We start from the raw sequence: 17,690 nt of genomic DNA on the forward strand, positions 1-17,690 counted from the left end.
TTAAAAATAAAATAAATAAAAACAATTGATACGACAGTATATTTTTTTTTACACAATATTATTAAAACAACTTGTTTTATCTTACACTGTATACAAATCTTACAATAAATTAATAATTTGTATATAAATATTTATTTTTTCCATGATTTCAATTTTAATAGCGAATAAATTATAAAAAAAATTATTTATATCAAATTGATTTTGAATAATAGAATAAAATATTTACAATAAAAAACAAAGACAGCATTAGAAAAAATGAAGTATTTACAAATCAACTGAACTGAAGATTAATAATTATTACACCGGCACACAAAAAAAAATAAGTTCTCTGTACTTTTGACGGGACCGATTTATTCCCATGTATTTTGACCCGCTGAATCCGAATCCGAGGTCCGTTTAACCCGTACACCCTCAGATTTTTCGAAAACTTTAAAAAACCTCAAAAATACACAAAAATCGACTGTTTTTTAAATTTATAAATTTTTTTAACCCTAACTAAGCATGATTTTTATGTACTTCGGTCCTCCACATACTAACCTGAAGTTTATTTAAAACATTAGCCATTTAAAGTCTGAGAAAATTGCAAAAAAGCAAAAAAATTCTTAGTATTGTGATGAAAAAAATTTTATAGGGCTAAATAAATAATTATTTTCATGTATGTTTATCTGTCACATATAATTCTCGAACATCCATGGCTCAGATATCTCTAAAATTTTTAAATAAATGGCAAAAATTCCCAAAAAATCGAAAAAAATAAAATTTGGTATAACAAAAATCATTTTTTAAATCGACATAAATAAAAGAAATCATATTGTTCGATCTGTGATATATATATAAAAAATATTTTGGCCTAAAACATAAAAAAATTTTAATATGCTTCAAAAAATTTTTTTCATCACAACACTAAGAATTTTTTTGCTTTTTTGCAATTTTTTGGGGTTTTTTGGAATTTACTCAGACTTTAAATGGCTAATGTTTTAAATAAACTTCAGGTTAGTATGTGGAGGACCGAAGTACATAAAAATCATGCTTAGTTAGGGTTAAAAAAATTTATAAATTTTAAAAACGGTCGATTTTTGTGTATTTTTGAGGTTTTTTAAAGTTTTCCAAAAATTTGAGGGTGTACGGGTTAAACGGACCTCGGATTCGGATTCAGCGGGTCAAAATACATGGGAATAAATCGGTCCCGTCAAAAGTACAGAGAACTTATTTTTTTTTGTGTGCCGGTGTTATTATCATTTAATTATCAAGTATCAAACTTGTATTCTTTTAATTCACCCCAAGTAGATCCAATTTTGACCTTAACAGGTAGAGGAACAGACAACGAATAAGCATGTTCCATAGACTCTTTAACAATTTTCGCAACTTTATCAACATTTGTCGCATTAACTTCATAAATTAATTCATCGTGAAGATGAAGAACTAAATAAGCACCTTTAGGTGAAGTGTCTCTGCTGCGTCTAAGCTTTCTCTTAGCAGTTGCTCCAGAAAAAACCATCATCATATCAGGAAATTCCTTCCTCAACCTCTCATCAATAAGTATCATTGCTTTTTTGGCAATATCCGCAGCAGATCCTTGGATTTTAGTATTGACAGCTTGTCTCTCAGCCTGTCTTTTCAATCCAGATGATTCGTTATTGAGATCTGGCAACAATCTTCGACGTTTCATTAGTGTTGTAACGTATCCTTGTTTTCTAGCTACTTCAACAGCTTCAATTAACCATTTTTGAATACCAGGATAAGCGCCCATAAAAGTCTCCAGAAATTCACGAGCTTCAGTCTCATCTACTTGAAGTGTCTCAGCCAGTGTTTTAATTCCCATTCCATAAATCATACCGTAACACAATTGTTTAGCTCTTTGTCTCATGGTATCATCAACTCTTGACTCAGTTGTATTGTACCAACGTGCTGCAATATTTTTAAAAACATCTCCAGGTTTTTTTAATACACTACATAGTTTTGGTTCTTTGGATAAATGAGCTAGTATTCGTAGTTCCAGTTGACAGTAATCAGCAGACAATAAAACATTATCTAATGCAGGAACGAATGCAGTACGAATACTGATGAGTTTACTATTGTCTGGTGCATTGAAATCTCGAGGAACATTTTGAAGGTTTGGTTCATTCATAACAATTCGTCCTGTCACTGTTGTAGTGCAACAATTTCCATGTATTCTATTGGATCCTTTGGCATTGTTTAGTAAAGGACAAATATTTTTTATATGAATAGTGTTTAATTTTCTCCAGTAGATAATCATTTTAGCTATTGGATGATCGCATTGTTCAAGTACTGCTTTGTTGGCACATACTTTTTTACCTTTATTTAAACCAAGAACTTCTAAAACGCCTCGAGGTGATAAAAAATTAAATTTTTTTCCAGCTAAACTATAAGCTTGCTTTTCAAGCTGTGACATTTCATCAAGAATAGCTTTTGATAATTCTTCAAGTGGCTCAAGACTTATTCCTAATCCTGTTAATTCCATACGAGCCAACAGTGGTATCACTCCCATCTCCACATGTTTAAAAGTATCCAGTAAAACAGGATCTTGAGCTTCCAGCTTTTTTTTAAGGTTGTCTAAAAGAAACCAAGTCAATAAAGCTTCAGTGCAAGCTCTTATTTTACTTGGTACTTCACTTCTGACATTCATACCTGGTCCAATGTCATTTGGAGTACGTTTTATATTATTTAAATGGATTTTACTTTCTGGTAAATTTTCTTTAATCAATTCTTCAAAATTGTTATAAGTTATGTCTGAATTTAATAGCCAATTTGCAGTAGTTGGATCGATAAATTTACATGAAGGTGTTAAACCGCAACATTTATAAAGTGTTTTATAAATTTCTTTAAGTTGAAAACATTTAACAGTTAGTTTTTTAGTTGATAATAATTCTGTTAGAAATGACATACGTTCTTTAACAGGTACACGATTATTTTCACGAAAATTTTCAAATGGAAGATAATAAATATTTTCACCCCATGTTATTGAAACTCCACAAAGTTTTTTATCATCATAAATACCATCGGTATTTTTTAGTCGTCTTTTAAAATCTTGATAAGCTTCATTGTTTATAATTTTAGTTCCAATACCTACAGTATCATATGAAAATATTTCACATGCTAATGCCAATGCTATTTCTTCTTTGCCATCAATTTCAAATTTAAATTCATTAAATTTAATCCTATCTGATATATTTACAATTGATAATTCTTCTAACAACGATTTTTTATTAACAATTTTATTATGTTTATTTTTTAATGCAACTCGTTTTTCAGTAAGTATGTAAGTAGTCTCTGGAATTTTTTTATCTAAAATTGGAGCAACATTTGCGGTACTACAATCATCACATAAAAACATATCATCATCATCATCAGAATTAGCAGCATTATGAACTTGTACTTCTACTTGAATTTGGTTAACTTTAGATGTTGTTGGTATCGAATTTAATTCAACGTTATTTCTAGATTGCAATTTAACGACAGAAGTTTCCCCTAGTCGTAAAGTTTTCTGAGTACGACTTCTCATAGACATCATTTTAATTCTCGTGCGATTTTTTTGAACTGATCCAAAAGGTTCGAGAGTTTGAGAAGGACTTACAGTCTCATCTTCAGACTTATTTGAACCTGTCGATAATCTTCGATTAGTGTCATAAGTAATAAGACTAGCTATTGGAGATTTTTCAGCAGTAGGAGAGCTGTACTTTCTTTTTGAAGCTCTTTGTAATTTATCTAATGGAGTTCTTTCTGAATTTGAGTCAGTAGAACGTTTTCTCTTTGGAGTACGATATTGATTACAGTCTTTCAATTTTTCTTGTCTTAAAATTTCTACCGTTGGTTCTTTTAAATTTTTAAATGAATCCAATTGATTTTGCAAACGCTTATTAACATCCTGGCCACCTTTGGTACTATTCCAAGTATCTTCATTCCAAACTAATGATTTATAACTTGACTGTGATGATGTCTCTGGATTACGTTTCTCTTCAGGTTTATTATATTTATCTTTGGTCATACTCGTTTCTGGTTTTTGTACTTTAGATGCTTGTTCAACAGAAAAATTTATATCATCAAATACTACACCGTCTAAGTCGATGATATTTTGATCTAAAAGATTGCACTCTTGTGTATCCAGAACTAAACTATCGCCAAATAAACTTGGACTCTGTGAATATGACCGTCTTCTATTTGAAGTTGAAGTTATCAAGGAACTAGGAGTTGTAACTGCTTCTGGAATTTCTTCTGGAATTTGTTGAACTATTTTTTCATTTTTAAATTTATCTTGATTAATTTTTTTATCATTATTCATTTCTTCATCATCAGTTATATCTTCAATAACATCTGGAGTATTGAGTAGTAAAACAAAATCATCTTCAGTATCATCTTCTTGATTTTCAGCTTGAGTTCTATTTGAATTCATAACTTGTGATTGAATTTCCTGTTGAGCACAAGGTATCAAAGCATTTTCCGAAACATTACTGCCACTACTGAGTCCTGAATTAGCTCGAGACAAAGCAACAACTTCTGTCAATTGACTTATTTGATTTACTCCTGATAATGATTTTGATACTTCCAATCCAGTTGCTCTTCTAGACTGATCCTTTTTATCCCACTGTACTTGTTCTAATCCCAATTCACACTGTACCAAAGCTCTAGCTTCATTGACCAACATAAGAGCTGCTTCACTTGGCGTAAGTCCGTCTTTACCGGTTACAAAAACAGTTCTCATTTCATTTCTTCTTGCTGCTTCAATCTCATGCTCACCAAACTGCTCTTTTTCACTTTCAAACGGTAATGCTTTATACAATGCACGTTCAACATCCATTGCATCAGCAATAGCAAGCTCTGCTACTGTAGTAATACCTTCTTTAAAAAGACTTCTTGCTCTCAATCCATTGAGCATCGGTAAACGTAAAAGGTCTAATAATTCTCGACAAACTCCAAATTGCAAACGTGCTTGAAACTGTGAGACTAACAATTCAATACAATTCCATCCAAGTTTTTTACAAAACTGTGTGACCATTCCTGCAAACGTTGAAGCTGTTTGCTGGAGACTTTGAATAACACCTCTTACACAGTCATATTTTCTGCAAACAGCATTTAAAGATACTTCTCTAACAAGATCATGAAGTGCCAAAGCTGAAAAAAAACGTTTATGAATATCCAAAGTCTTACTTGGCTTTGGTGGACATCTTACAGCAGACAATAAATAAGCCTCACTAACTCCAACTAGTTGTCCAACACGTCGTTCACTCTCTGATATATTTTTCCATATTTCTAAAAATGTATACCAATCAATTTGACCGATTTGATTCGATGAATTAAATGGAGTTACTAGATAAATAACATGAAGTTCTGTATCCAGTACAAAACATCTTCGAGCTTTTTGAAGTTCTTCAAATAAAAATAATCCATCGGTTGGTGGTACTGAAGCAGCTAAGCAAGCTTTTCCTAATTGAGTAGCAACCCATCGACATATTCCATCAACAGATTTTTGCATAAGTAATAATTCATTTTTTACCAAAAATTCAATTGCTTCTTTAGTCATTTCTTCAACTAGACTTGTGTTACTTGTAAATTTTAAAAGTGTACATCTCATGTAAGCTTCAATATCGTTAATTGTATAGGCGACCTCACTGGCAACTGCTTCAAGTAGAGCACGAACCAATAGTCTCGAACCTTCTAAACATGATTCAATAGGTTTTAAATCAGATTTTAAAAGATTTGATACTGTATGCTTTTCAATTGGCTTACAAACTAAAATACTTTCACCAGCAGTATCTTTACCCATTCGTCCAGCTCTGCCAATCATTTGTTTATATGTCAGAGTATCAATAACTTGTCCGTGAAACATTGGGGTACGTATGATGACCCTTCTTGCTGGTAAATTAACTCCACTACTTAATGTTGATGTTGCAGTAAGTACTCTTAATGCTCCAGTACGAAAAGCACCTTCAATTACATCACGTTCATCCATTGTCAGACCTGCATGATGAAAAGCTACTCCAAATGATACTGTATTTCTCAATACTTTATCCAAACCAATAGGAGTACGTTTTAACTGTTCAAGTGTCTCCATAATAGCATCTTTACTTAATTGATTACGTAAATTACAACCTAATTCAGTATCTTGATTTCCTATTTTGTAAAACGCACCAGCAACTTGTTGTGCTAAAGATTCACACCATTGTTTTGATGGACAAAAAATCAATACACTGTGACTATCTAACACAGTTTCTAAACATAATTGTATAATATTATCTGGATCAGTCGAAAGTTCTGAATGAGGATTTAATTCTCTTAAACTATTCAACTGATTATCATAAAGTGTAGTACCAATTTTACAAAGTTCCTTCAGCGGTACTGGACGAAAATCCGTTTTATAAAGTTCAGCATCCAACCAGTTTGCCAATAAACTGAGATTTGGAAGTGTTGCAGACATTCCAATCAATTGTATATGAACATGTTCTTCTTTTAAAGTCATATATTTCAATTTAGTCAATAATAATTCTAATAAATAACCCCTGTGAGAATCACCAAGAAGATGTAATTCATCAATAACAACAGCACCAAGAGTTTCTAGTTCTTTTTCTTCCATAAGTTGATTTATTAAAGAATTTGCTTTTTCAATAGTTGCTATTGCTAAGTCTGTTGCAGCAAAACCTCCAGGTGGATGAACGCCTCCCATGAAACCTTGAACTTTGACACCAGTTTCTGATAAAAGGTCTTGAAAGTAATACATTTTTTCTCGTACTACTGAAACAAAAGGTAAAACAAATATTACCTTTTTACGACGTTCAAATATATTTTTAATTATCAATATTTCTGATACTAAAGTCTTTCCAGCTGATGTTGGTGCGGAATAAACGAGATTCTTGTACCTTTCCATGGTATCAGGGTTACTTAAACATTCAAGTTGCCAAGGAAACATACTATATAGACCACGGGATTCATATTGTCGTAAAATTGTTGATGGTAAACCCCAGTAAACTAATTTCAGACGATCTTGACTTGAAATAATTGCTGGTGACTTTATAAGAGTTCTTATATCACTACTTTCATTACTTTTAATTGATAATTGACTATTTGTTGGACTTATTCTTACATCTATATGATCTTGACTTAATTGATTACTTAAACGTTGTAACAGTACGGAATTTTCTTGAGAATTTTTCATTACAGACCATGATTCTGGATTTTCATTCTTTGGTCTCTCATTACTATTTAATATTAATTGATTAGCTTTGCGAAATAATTTTTGGCTTTTTAAATTACGATTTGACCTTGACCTTGTGAGCTCCAAGCTCATATTAAACATATCATCAGTATCGGAATCATCATGTTCTTTTAAACGTTCTGGCTCATCTAACACTTCTTTAACAACAGGACAATTTGATTCAATTTTATCATCTAGACCATTTGGAGTTTGTATTTTTTTAATACGATTTGAATCTTCTGTTGATTTTAATATATCTGAATTATTTCTTTCTTTTAAACGATTTGGTTTTACAGTTTCAATAACTATATCAAGAGCTGGTTTTTGTGTGCTAATTTTTTTTGGACTCCTAGGTTTCCTTGGACTATTAAATTTTTTTGGAGTACCAGGTTTTCTTGGACTTACTGGTTTTTTTGAAAATGATATAATACTGTCTTTAAAATATTGCGCTAGGTCAGTATCCTCTCTACAAGCTAAATTATTTTTTGAATGAGTAGAATTATTTGTCATATCACTAAAAGATTTTTTAAATCGCTTTTTCGGTTGTGTACTATTAAAACTCGACAAGTCTGCATTTAAAAATGCTCCGAGAGTTTTATCACCTATCGATTGCATTTTTATAAAAATAAATGTGTACTATTTTATATATAAATATATATTCTATTATTTATCATCAAGGTCATTTATTAGTCAGCTCTTATCACTTGTGTTACTCCAAAAATACTAATTATAAATTTATTATTTGTTTCAGCTCCAATCTAAAATCAAAATAAACTAATAAATTTTTTGCACTAAAAAAATTGTCTTTGGTTTGATTTAAAATATAAATATTATTATATACATTTATGTCCAATGTTTACTTGGTAAAATTAAAAAACTTACGATTCGTTGGTTAGAAAGCATTCGGAGTTTTTTTTATATACATTTTTACTTAAATTTAATATTTTTGATAATCATATTTTAAATTTAGTTGTTTTAATTTCTATATTATTAAATATTACTTAATTATAAATAAAATGTAAGGTTATATAAATAAATAAAATAAAATGTTTAGTCTTTAAATTTAAATCAACGACATTTTGTATTAATGTCAGCTGATTGCCAACTGACAAAAATAAAATAGAAATTTAACTTATCAACAAAAATTAGTTGAAAATTTATCTACTCCAAAAAGTGTAATTTATTGTATCATTGATGTATAAAATGATTAAATTAAACTATTTATATATTTGACTAAATAAAAACTTGATACAAACATAAATAAACACTCGTACAAAAAAATTTATCTTTAAATTTTTATTTTATTTTCGTATTATTACAATTTAAAAATTTATTGTGGAGCTTTGCCACGACCAAATCCACCACGGAATTCAAGATCCGCGGTACCAGGACCAATATCAGCTTTCTTATCACCAGGAGCTGGAGGTCCACCTGGTCCACGCCTGTATCCAGCCCGGTCTTCTGCAGGTCTTGATGATTCGCTTTTGGACGCTGCAGGCCGTGGTCGGGATGTTTCTGGGCGAGGCTGTCTCTTCAATGTTGATGGGACAATTTCTGGTGGTAAATGAAGGTATCCACGGAGAAATTCAATACCCTCATTGGTGAGATACCAGTAGAAATGTCTCCATGCGAACTGTTCCTTGACATATCCTCTGGATTTCAATGACTAATTAAACAAAATATTAATTTTATTATTAGTTTAGAATATCTTAACCTGCAGGTAGAAACTGATCATTAAATAGTAATTACGATGTTTACTTTAAGAATCTTAGCAGAATAAATAATACTATCAGAATATCTGCTACATTCAAAATTGTCTTTCGGATTACAGTTCAAAATATATAACAATAGATATTTATTGTCTAGATTAAAGTTTATAATAAATTATATGAAGGTGAACGTAGCTGACAGTTGACAATTTACAAAATTTTAAAGTAAGTGATTTAAATAAAATTTTTAAAAATGCGCGTTTGTAGAATTCAAGAATCAGTATGTACATTGTTTTATTTTTATATTTTTAATTGTTTTATTCGTTTATTTGTAATTTAAAATTTGTCCCATATCTGCTAAGTTCACACTCATTAAATTTTTTTAAATCTTGACTTGAATTATCAAGTTAAGTCTAGAGTTAAAAGATAAAAAAAGTTGGATAGTGAAAAAGAAAATATGTAGTACAGAGTAATAAATAATTTGTTTACTTGCATGGCCTTGATGACCTCAAGGTTTGGAATAGTTTCCAATTCCGGGTGTTTTGGTGCATGGTAATCTTTTTTTGCAACCATAACACCTTCTTTGAAAAGGTATTCATAGATTGCTACACGATTCTTCTTGGGCATCAACATCTAAAAATTAAAATACACAAATTAATATATCAATACATATTATTAAAAATATAAATTTAAAATCATTAGACAATAAATTTTTTTGTCAACACATGTTAGGAATTCACTTATAAATTTAAATTTAACATGATAGTGACATCAATTTGTTTGTAGGGTTAGCTTATCAAAGATTCAAATCTAAACGATTAAAATTTAAGTCACCAGAATAAATTAAAAACGAAAACTCATATGAAATTTTGATAACACGATAAGTAAGAAATAAAATCTATTATATTATTTTTTAAATAATGAAGGAAAATTTGTAGGTTATCTGCCAAAGTACACATAATTTTTAACAATCAATATAATAACAAATTTATGTACAACACAAAAATAAATTGTCACATAATTATATAATTAATGAAAAACATATAAAAAGTCTTACTTTTAATAAATATTATAAGATGCACGAGTTGTAATTAGATTTTTATTAAAAAATTTGCTACAACAAGCTGCACGCGTTAGCGCAATCGTGTAAAAGGAATGTTTTCAAGCATTGACCCTAAACTATGCAATTTTTGTTCCGAGTATCCAGTCGGTAATCCGATGATTCTTCTGTCCTTTTACATATAACGCCAACTTTTGCATCATCTCAAACTAATTTCCCATGTAAGAAATAAAGTTAATCGATAAAACAGATTACACAAATTTGACATCTATATTTTTTTTATTTGTCAAAAGTAATTGATGAAATAAAAAAAAAAATTGTTTATGAGAAATGTTATTAAGTAATAATTTTTAATAACTACAAGTTAAAAATGATGTTACTAAACAAGTATTTCGGAATATTTATATTCGATAATTTTAATTTATCAATAACATTTTTATTATAACAATCTAACCATTTAATTATTTATTATTTTTTAAATTTAATTGAATTGTGTGACAAATGATAAAAAAAATAAAATTATAAAAAATGTTGCCAGGAATTGGTTTGTTTGGTACAGGAAGTATAGTTCGTATGATAGTACCATTTTTACGAGAAAAAGGTTTTAAAATTGAAGCTTTATGGGGGCGTACAATTGCTGAAGCTGAACAAGTTGCTAAAGATCTTGACATAGCATTCCACACTAGTCGTATTGATGATGTATTACTTCGTAAAGATGTCGATCTTATATTTATTATGTGTTCACCCAATTTGCATGCACAGATAGCAGTAAAAGCATTGGGAATTGGTAAACATGTTGTGTGTGATAAACCTGCTGGATTGAGCCAGAGTGAGGCCTTGAAAATGGTTCGTGCTGCTCAGTATTATCCTTCATTAATAAGCATCGTAAATCATAGTCTGAGGTTTCTTCCAGCGTTTGTTAAAATGAAAAATGCTTTAGATGATGGTTATCTAGGTGGTCCTGTTACAGTTATTGACATTAGAGTTCAAATGGGTAGTCTATTACGCAATGGTAATTAATTATATAAAAATAAAAACAATTATATATTTATTTATTACTGAATCAAAAAATAATTTTATTGTACGTTAATTACAGCATATGATTGGCTTTGCGATGATACAATGGGTGGTGGTATCCTAGCACTTGTTGGAAGTCATGTCATAGACTTATTATTTCATTTATTAAATCAAAAAGCATCAAGAGTTCATGCTGTTGTTAGGACTTTTACACAAACAACAAATAATATAAATGGTATACGCCGTGTTACTTCGCCAGATTTTTGTTGCTTTCAAATAGAATTAACAGGTGGTACACTAGTAACAGCAACATTAAGTAATCATCTTCAAGGTCAATTAACACAAGAAGTTTTAATTTGTGGAGTTAATGGTCATTTACTTGTAAGAGGTGGTGATTTATATGGATGTCGTAATGGACAAGAAGAAATACTTTATCGTGATATGGAGTGTTTAAAAAATTCTTATCCAAATGTATCAGATTCAATACCACGTCCGTATATTAAAGGATTAAAGAAAATGATTGAAGCACTGCGTGAAGCATTTCAACCAGTAGAAGACAAAAGAGGATGGATTAAAGAACCAGTATCACAAGCTGCTACATTTGAAGATGGTCTGTATATTCAAGCCGTTATTGATGCATTGAGACAGAGTAATAAACGACGTGAATGGACTAAAGTTACAATATTGACTGAAGAACCTGATCCGAATCCGCTTTTAAGTGCTGCAGTACGTGCAACTGCCATTTCAATTTAATTTTATAAAAAAGAAAAAAAAACCACAGCAACAAAAAAAAAAATATTTTAACGTTAACATGAACTTTTAGTTTATTCACATAGACAGTATTAATGTTGTTTACTAACTTATTCGTTTAATTAATTAATAATCTAAATTATGGAGCAAATTAATAGAACAAAAATATTATTGTATAAGCAAACTCTTACATGGAATATTTGAAGATAATTTTAAAGCAGTGATAAAAAAAAAAAATTTATACAGTTTTTCAATAATCAATCCATTCCAGTTTGCAATTATTTAATTTTCTAATCTATTATTTTTTTATATAAAATATTATTGTGAATAATAATTGTAATAATACAAAGCTTGTAATAAGCAAAGAAAAAAAAAGAAATCGCTTCAAGTGTACAAATAATTATTTTTTTATTATTATTTTTTTATCTTACTATTATTATTGTAAATTGAATGATCAGTATAATTATTTAAATGTGATCAATTTTTTTTTGTCATTTTTATATGAGCATAGTTACGAAATAATACAACAAAAATAGTTGCAATATCGTCAGTGTCAATTTTATAATATCGACCTAAAAAAATTTTTTTATACTCTATTTCCCGGAGAGAAAAAAAAAAAAAAGTTTAAACTTTAGATCGTTTACGTGCAATGGCATCTTCAACAGCCTTAAGTTGTTTGAGTAATTCTTCACGCCGTGAACTAGCTTTTTTAGCAGCTTTAGCTGCTGCTGCAGCAACACTTGCTTTAGTGTCCGAGATTGGTGATGACTCTAAAGGTCGTTTTTTACCGGCTATTGTTGCACTGCGATCAATTTTTTTAGGCGGTGGTATATTATTTTGTGGTTTAAGATTAAGTTTAACTAATTGTGGTTTCAAATTTATTATTTTTGCAGCTTCGTTATTTTTAGATGATTCTTTACGCGTTGGAGGTGAAATATTTTTTCTTCGTCTAACTTCAATTGACGATGTTGATGCAGAACTTGATTCACTTGAATCGCTACTACTTCCACTACTCTCTGAACCGGAGCTACTGTGTGAAGATCTATAATAAATATATAAAAATAGTTAAATTATTTTTAAAATAATTATAATTGAATAATATAAATATTAACCTAGATCGCGAACGACTTTTTATGACTTTAGCAACTGCAGCGGCGGCAAGTGCAGCTTTGTCTCGGCTCTTTTCATGATGTCGTGCTCCAATCAAAGGACTGGGTGCTGGTGGATTTAGTCCAGCACGTCGATGAAGAGTACCAGTTGGTGAAATGGAACCCTTAGGACCACCACGTGGAGATGGTGCCGGTGGATTCATCAACATCGCACCCCGTGATTGCGTCGTTGGTAAAGGATTAACAGCAGGAGGTGAAGGTGGAGGATATTTTCCTTTGGTATGGGTTCTGGTTCGGGCTGAGGGAGATGGGGAACGGGACCTGGACAAAGAGTCATAAGAGGAATAGGTACTGCGACTTGAACTACGACTGGAGCTAAAAATATTAGCCAGTTATGTTTAATTTTTATTTCATGATAGAATTAAAATTTTTAACTTTTATTATAAATTTAACCCTTTATATGAAATATTTTACCTTGTGCTTGAATATGATGAACCGGATGAATAAGATTGTCTTCTAGGTCGACGAGAAGATGGATTACGACGTACGGCACTGGGTGATTTACGTCTCATCCATGGATCAGCCCATTCATCTCCACGTCCACGTTCTACTGGTGGTGGTTCTTCCTCTCGCCAGGGTTTAGCAACTGGAATTCTTTCAACAATCACTTCCCTAGATGGTTTCTTATGTTTCTTTTCATACTTTTCATAATATTCACGCTCTCTATCACGTTCTCGTTCACGTTCACGCATTGGTGGCGGAGACATAGAGTGAGGAGCGCCACGTGGTATAACATGATGTTCAACGCGTTCTCTGTACTCTGGTCCAGCAGGACGTGGATCAACTTTATATTGAACTCTCCGGTAATACTCAGGAGGACCTGATGGTGGATAGGGATAACCTTCTGGCTCATCATACACTTCTGGTGTCATACGTGGATGTGGAACTCTTCGAGGTGGAGCTTCTCGTGGAGGCCATCTTTCAACTGGTGGCTCGGCCGGACTCATTGGTCTTACGTAATATCCTGCTTCACGATCCACATCTTCTTGACCAAGACTGAGATTCATTTTTTTTTCTTCGAAATCCATATCAGATTCTTTACGCTTATTTGCTTTACGCATCATTTCTTTAGCATGACGAAGACCACGTTCCCAAGCTGATTCAGATGGAAATTCCTCACCACCTTTTGGTGGATGATGAACAGGTGGATAACCTGGCATTGGTCGTATATTTGGTCGTTCAACGTGAGGCCGAAAATCGTGAGGCCCACTTGGATGTGGTGGATAAGTCATTGGTCTTACCATATCAAACATCGTATAATTACCTTTATCAGTAACACCAGGATGAAGAAAACGACAACTTACACCCCATGTACATTGTCCACGATTGTAAAAACGACAAACTGGTCGTGGTTCTGTTTCTTCTGGACGTGCATCATCTCCATCACTTAATTCACCTTCTTCAAGTTCAGATTCAACTTTTTCACCATCTTCAGTGTCTTCTTTACCATTCTCATCATTTATTTCACCAGCTTCTATTGATTTGTCTTTATCTTTAGAATCTTTATCTTTAGGATCTTTATCTTTATCTTTTGTATCTTTAAATTCTTTAGAGGGTGCCTCAGATTCAGCATCTTCACGATCATCTTTCCACTGTCCCTCAGCTTCAAAATCAAGCTGCTCACTTTCTTCAGCAATATTAACTGACACTTTTTCTTCTTTATCTTCTTTTTGCTCTTCTGTACGTAAATGATTTGATTCACGATCATTACTTTTATCACGACTCTGTTCAGCCTCTTCAACACCATCCATACTATCAAGATCTGAAACATCTGACAAATCTTCTCCGTGTGTCATTGGTGCTGGTTTGGACTTAAGCTCTGGCTCATCATCAATATCACCATCTGATATTTGTTCTCCATCTAAATCATTATAAGAATCACTTTTTCGATCAGATTTATCATTTGGAGATCGTTTTCGATGTATACGCTCATTTATTGTAGATTCTCGACCAGACTTAGAAGACTTGGGTGAGCTTTGTCCAGAAGCTGGTGATTTAGGCGAACTGCGTCCTGATAATAATGATTTCGGTGAACTGTCTCTTGATCCTGAATTTCTGGGTGACGGTGGTGATCGTGGTGATCGTGGTGAAGGTGGATCAGACTCAAATGATTTAGGAGTATCTCTATCATTTTGCGGTGATTTTGGAGAACTTGGACCTATAAGAGGTCTATAAGAGTCGGAATTTTTAATTGGAGACGCAGGTGGTGAACTACGATCAGATCTCGGTGAATCAATGTAATTACCGGAATGATAAGATTTTGGAGATAAACTACCGGATTTAATAGAACTACGTCTCGAACGAGAAGATTTTGGAGATCTTGGCGATCGTGGAGATCTTGGCGATTGATGAGATTGAGATGATTGAGGTGATTGAGGTGATGCTGGCTCACTAGGTGACTTCGGAGATCTTTCTCTCGGTGACAATGGAGATGCCGGTGGAGAGCATGGACTCTTAGCACGAGGTGAAGACGGAGCTGAACTCATTGGTGATTTTGGACTTGATTTATGATCATAGCGAGGTGATACATCATCACCACCAGGTGGAGTTTTTCGTCCACGATGACCTTCATAGCCATCTGAAGAATTCTCAGAGCCAGAATCTGACATGCTGGAACTTTACTTTAGCCTGTAAAATACATAAAGGCATTTTAAAAAATAGATTTTATTAAATTTACGTTGGCTGAAGGAAGCCTCGGTATACTAAAACCGAACAAGTTAGTGTGCTCTGATATTATTATACGAAATAATGAAAATATAAATTATTACAATAATGTAATTAAAATTGGAAGAAAAAAAATGGAAAAAAAAAGAATTATTTTTTAAGGCAATAAAATTTATCATTATTTTTATGCGATCATACCTACGAAAGGATCGCACCAACGTGTCTATACGTCGTAACCGACGAATAAAACTTACCTGTGTCGAATAATGCTCGTGCAGTACTTGTTCTTGAGGACGCAACACGCGCTATTCCCAACACTTTAGATATTTTACGACACATCAAAAACCCGGACTTTGATTTTTTTTTTTTTCGATACTTTTTAATTTATTGCATTACTTAATTATTTAAGATACTTTAACTATTTTATATTTTACTTTAAAACTCGGCGTGTTGACATTATATTTTTTGACACATAACGACGGCAAGAACATTATGTTCTTTTATTATTACTTTTTTATTTTATATTTATAAACTTTCGCGTAAAACAAACTTTTGTCGTTACTTTATGTTACATTACGTACTTTTTTTTGTGAAACTGAGTTTATATGTGCATGTATAAATATTTTTTTGATACTTTATTTTTTTTTTTAATTTCCTTATAACTTCATTACAATTTCGAACACAACACAAAGAAAAAAAAAACTTTTTTTTTTAACTTTTAAACTTTTTGGGTACTGCACTAGAGCAAGTAAACTTTTTTTTTCACCTGAAAGAATTTGGTTTGGACATACTGGTAAAAAGACAGGTTGAAATAATAACTAATTCTAAATAATCGTAACTTTTTTTCTTGTTTTAAAAAAAAAAATTTATTTTTCAACATATACTCTTTTTTCTTCAATTAATTAATTTATTTATTGTTTTATAATTAATTCAAATTTACGATGATGAGTTTTTTATATTTAAAAAAAAATAAATATAAATAATTAAATTTAAAAATTATATTGATTGAGTTTACATTTAATTGAGTATTTATGCTTCTAATAAAATTGAATTATTAACTTTAGATCATACGTTTAAGAAAACAAATGACAAACATGCAAAGTATGTGTAACCTTAATACTTATTATCAAGTGGACGATTGTAACTTAACTCCTCCTGATATATGTTATCAGCTAGAAATTGAATCATAATTCTAACAATTCTTTCGATGTTGTATAAAATAACAACCATAAATTTAATTTTTTTTTTAATTTAATATTCAATGGTTTAAATTAATCAAGGATTAATGTGAATTTACATGGAATTTATTGGAAATTTAAAGAAAACATTATTATTATTATAAAGACAAATATTACAATAAATATCTCACCTTTTTTTGGTCTTGACGCCCGTGATAAAAAGGTTGAATTATTGAAATGTAAATGTGTCCAGGATTGCAGAAATTTCATTAAAAAATAATTATTTTATTTTTCGTAATTGTATGCGTTGATTCCTCCAAGGCCAATAAACCAACGACAGGTACAGCCTTAAACTGGTCAAATTATTTGAGAAGTTTCCTGAATGTTTATTTCTGCTTTTATATCTCCTCCTTCTTTACAAACGGTTGTATATTTAGTTAATTCATAAGCCCTTATAAAAAAAATAAATAAGCAATGTTAAATAGCCAATAATATGATGGAAAAATACAGCAATTATAAAGTGAAAAAAAAAAAGATGTAATAGTTAAGTGCAAAATGGATATATACATACTGATCTGATACTATAAGATGGATTGTAGTACAAAACCTTAAATAAATAATGTTACCAAGTTAAGAAACTTATATTTTATAATGATGAGTGTGAATCTAGCAGACATCAGACAACTCAAAACTTCAACTATCGATATCTCTGCGAGAAACGTGAATACAAGAAATTTAAAAAGTGGCACTGGCGCGTAATTTAAATATCTTTTCGTGAATTTTTGACTTTTTTTATCCACTGCTTTTCTGAAGCTATAATTTTGAAACTAAATCTTTAACAAGTTCTCTCACAAATATATATTAATATAAATCGATAAAATTTACTTATTTATATCATTGTTAGATGCTCTACTCGTGCATTTTTTTTTTTTAATC

The 17,690-nt window shown here is 31.1% G+C and overlaps 4 protein-coding genes across 7 annotated transcripts; 1 reads left to right on the forward strand and 3 right to left on the reverse strand.

The window, feature by feature from the left end:
• Positions 1-142: 142 nt before the first annotated feature.
• Positions 143-8,373, reverse strand: LOC130676045 (DNA polymerase theta). Of its 2 annotated transcripts, none has more exons than XM_057482007.1 (2): positions 8,090-8,373; positions 143-7,965 (listed from the first exon to the last, which is right to left on the reverse strand). In XM_057482007.1, the coding sequence occupies exon 2, from the start codon at positions 7,820-7,822 to the stop codon at positions 1,247-1,249; it is 6,576 nt and encodes a 2,191-aa protein (XP_057337990.1). In that variant the 5' UTR covers positions 7,823-7,965; positions 8,090-8,373; the 3' UTR covers positions 143-1,246. The 2 variants fall into 2 exon arrangements, with proteins under 2 accessions (XP_057337990.1, XP_057337991.1); XM_057482008.1 differs by lacking the exon at positions 8,090-8,373 and having other exon boundaries at positions 145-6,744; positions 6,873-6,995.
• A 115-nt stretch (positions 8,374-8,488) lies between these two features.
• On the reverse strand, positions 8,489-10,132 carry LOC130676052 (40S ribosomal protein S10-like). Its single transcript, XM_057482022.1, has 3 exons — positions 9,974-10,132; positions 9,406-9,549; positions 8,489-8,873 (listed from the first exon to the last, which is right to left on the reverse strand). Exons 2-3 carry the CDS (start codon positions 9,547-9,549, stop codon positions 8,538-8,540), a joined length of 480 nt encoding a protein of 159 aa, XP_057338005.1. The 5' UTR covers positions 9,974-10,132; the 3' UTR covers positions 8,489-8,537.
• Positions 10,133-10,273: 141 nt separating this feature from the next.
• LOC130676051 (glucose-fructose oxidoreductase domain-containing protein 2) lies at positions 10,274-11,820 on the forward strand. The gene is made up of 2 exons (XM_057482021.1): positions 10,274-10,988; positions 11,073-11,820. The coding sequence occupies exons 1-2, from the start codon at positions 10,505-10,507 to the stop codon at positions 11,744-11,746; spliced, it is 1,158 nt and encodes a 385-aa protein (XP_057338004.1). The 5' UTR covers positions 10,274-10,504; the 3' UTR covers positions 11,747-11,820.
• Positions 11,631-17,409, reverse strand: LOC130676046 (zinc finger CCCH domain-containing protein 18-like). Of its 3 annotated transcripts, none has more exons than XM_057482012.1 (5): positions 17,326-17,409; positions 16,946-17,205; positions 13,327-15,540; positions 12,856-13,227; positions 11,631-12,785 (listed from the first exon to the last, which is right to left on the reverse strand). In XM_057482012.1, exons 3-5 carry the CDS (start codon positions 15,519-15,521, stop codon positions 12,368-12,370), a joined length of 2,985 nt encoding a protein of 994 aa, XP_057337995.1. In that variant the 5' UTR covers positions 15,522-15,540; positions 16,946-17,205; positions 17,326-17,409; the 3' UTR covers positions 11,631-12,367. The 3 variants fall into 3 exon arrangements, with proteins under 3 accessions (XP_057337995.1, XP_057337994.1, XP_057337993.1); XM_057482011.1 differs by lacking the exon at positions 17,326-17,409 and adding an exon at positions 15,831-16,342 and having other exon boundaries at positions 16,946-17,316; XM_057482010.1 differs by lacking the exon at positions 17,326-17,409 and having other exon boundaries at positions 16,946-17,316.
• Between the last annotated feature and the right edge of the window lie 281 nt (positions 17,410-17,690).

This window comes from Microplitis mediator, chromosome 10 (assembly GCF_029852145.1).
Source record: "Microplitis mediator isolate UGA2020A chromosome 10, iyMicMedi2.1, whole genome shotgun sequence".
Classification (NCBI taxonomy): Eukaryota; Metazoa; Arthropoda; class Insecta; order Hymenoptera; family Braconidae; genus Microplitis; species Microplitis mediator.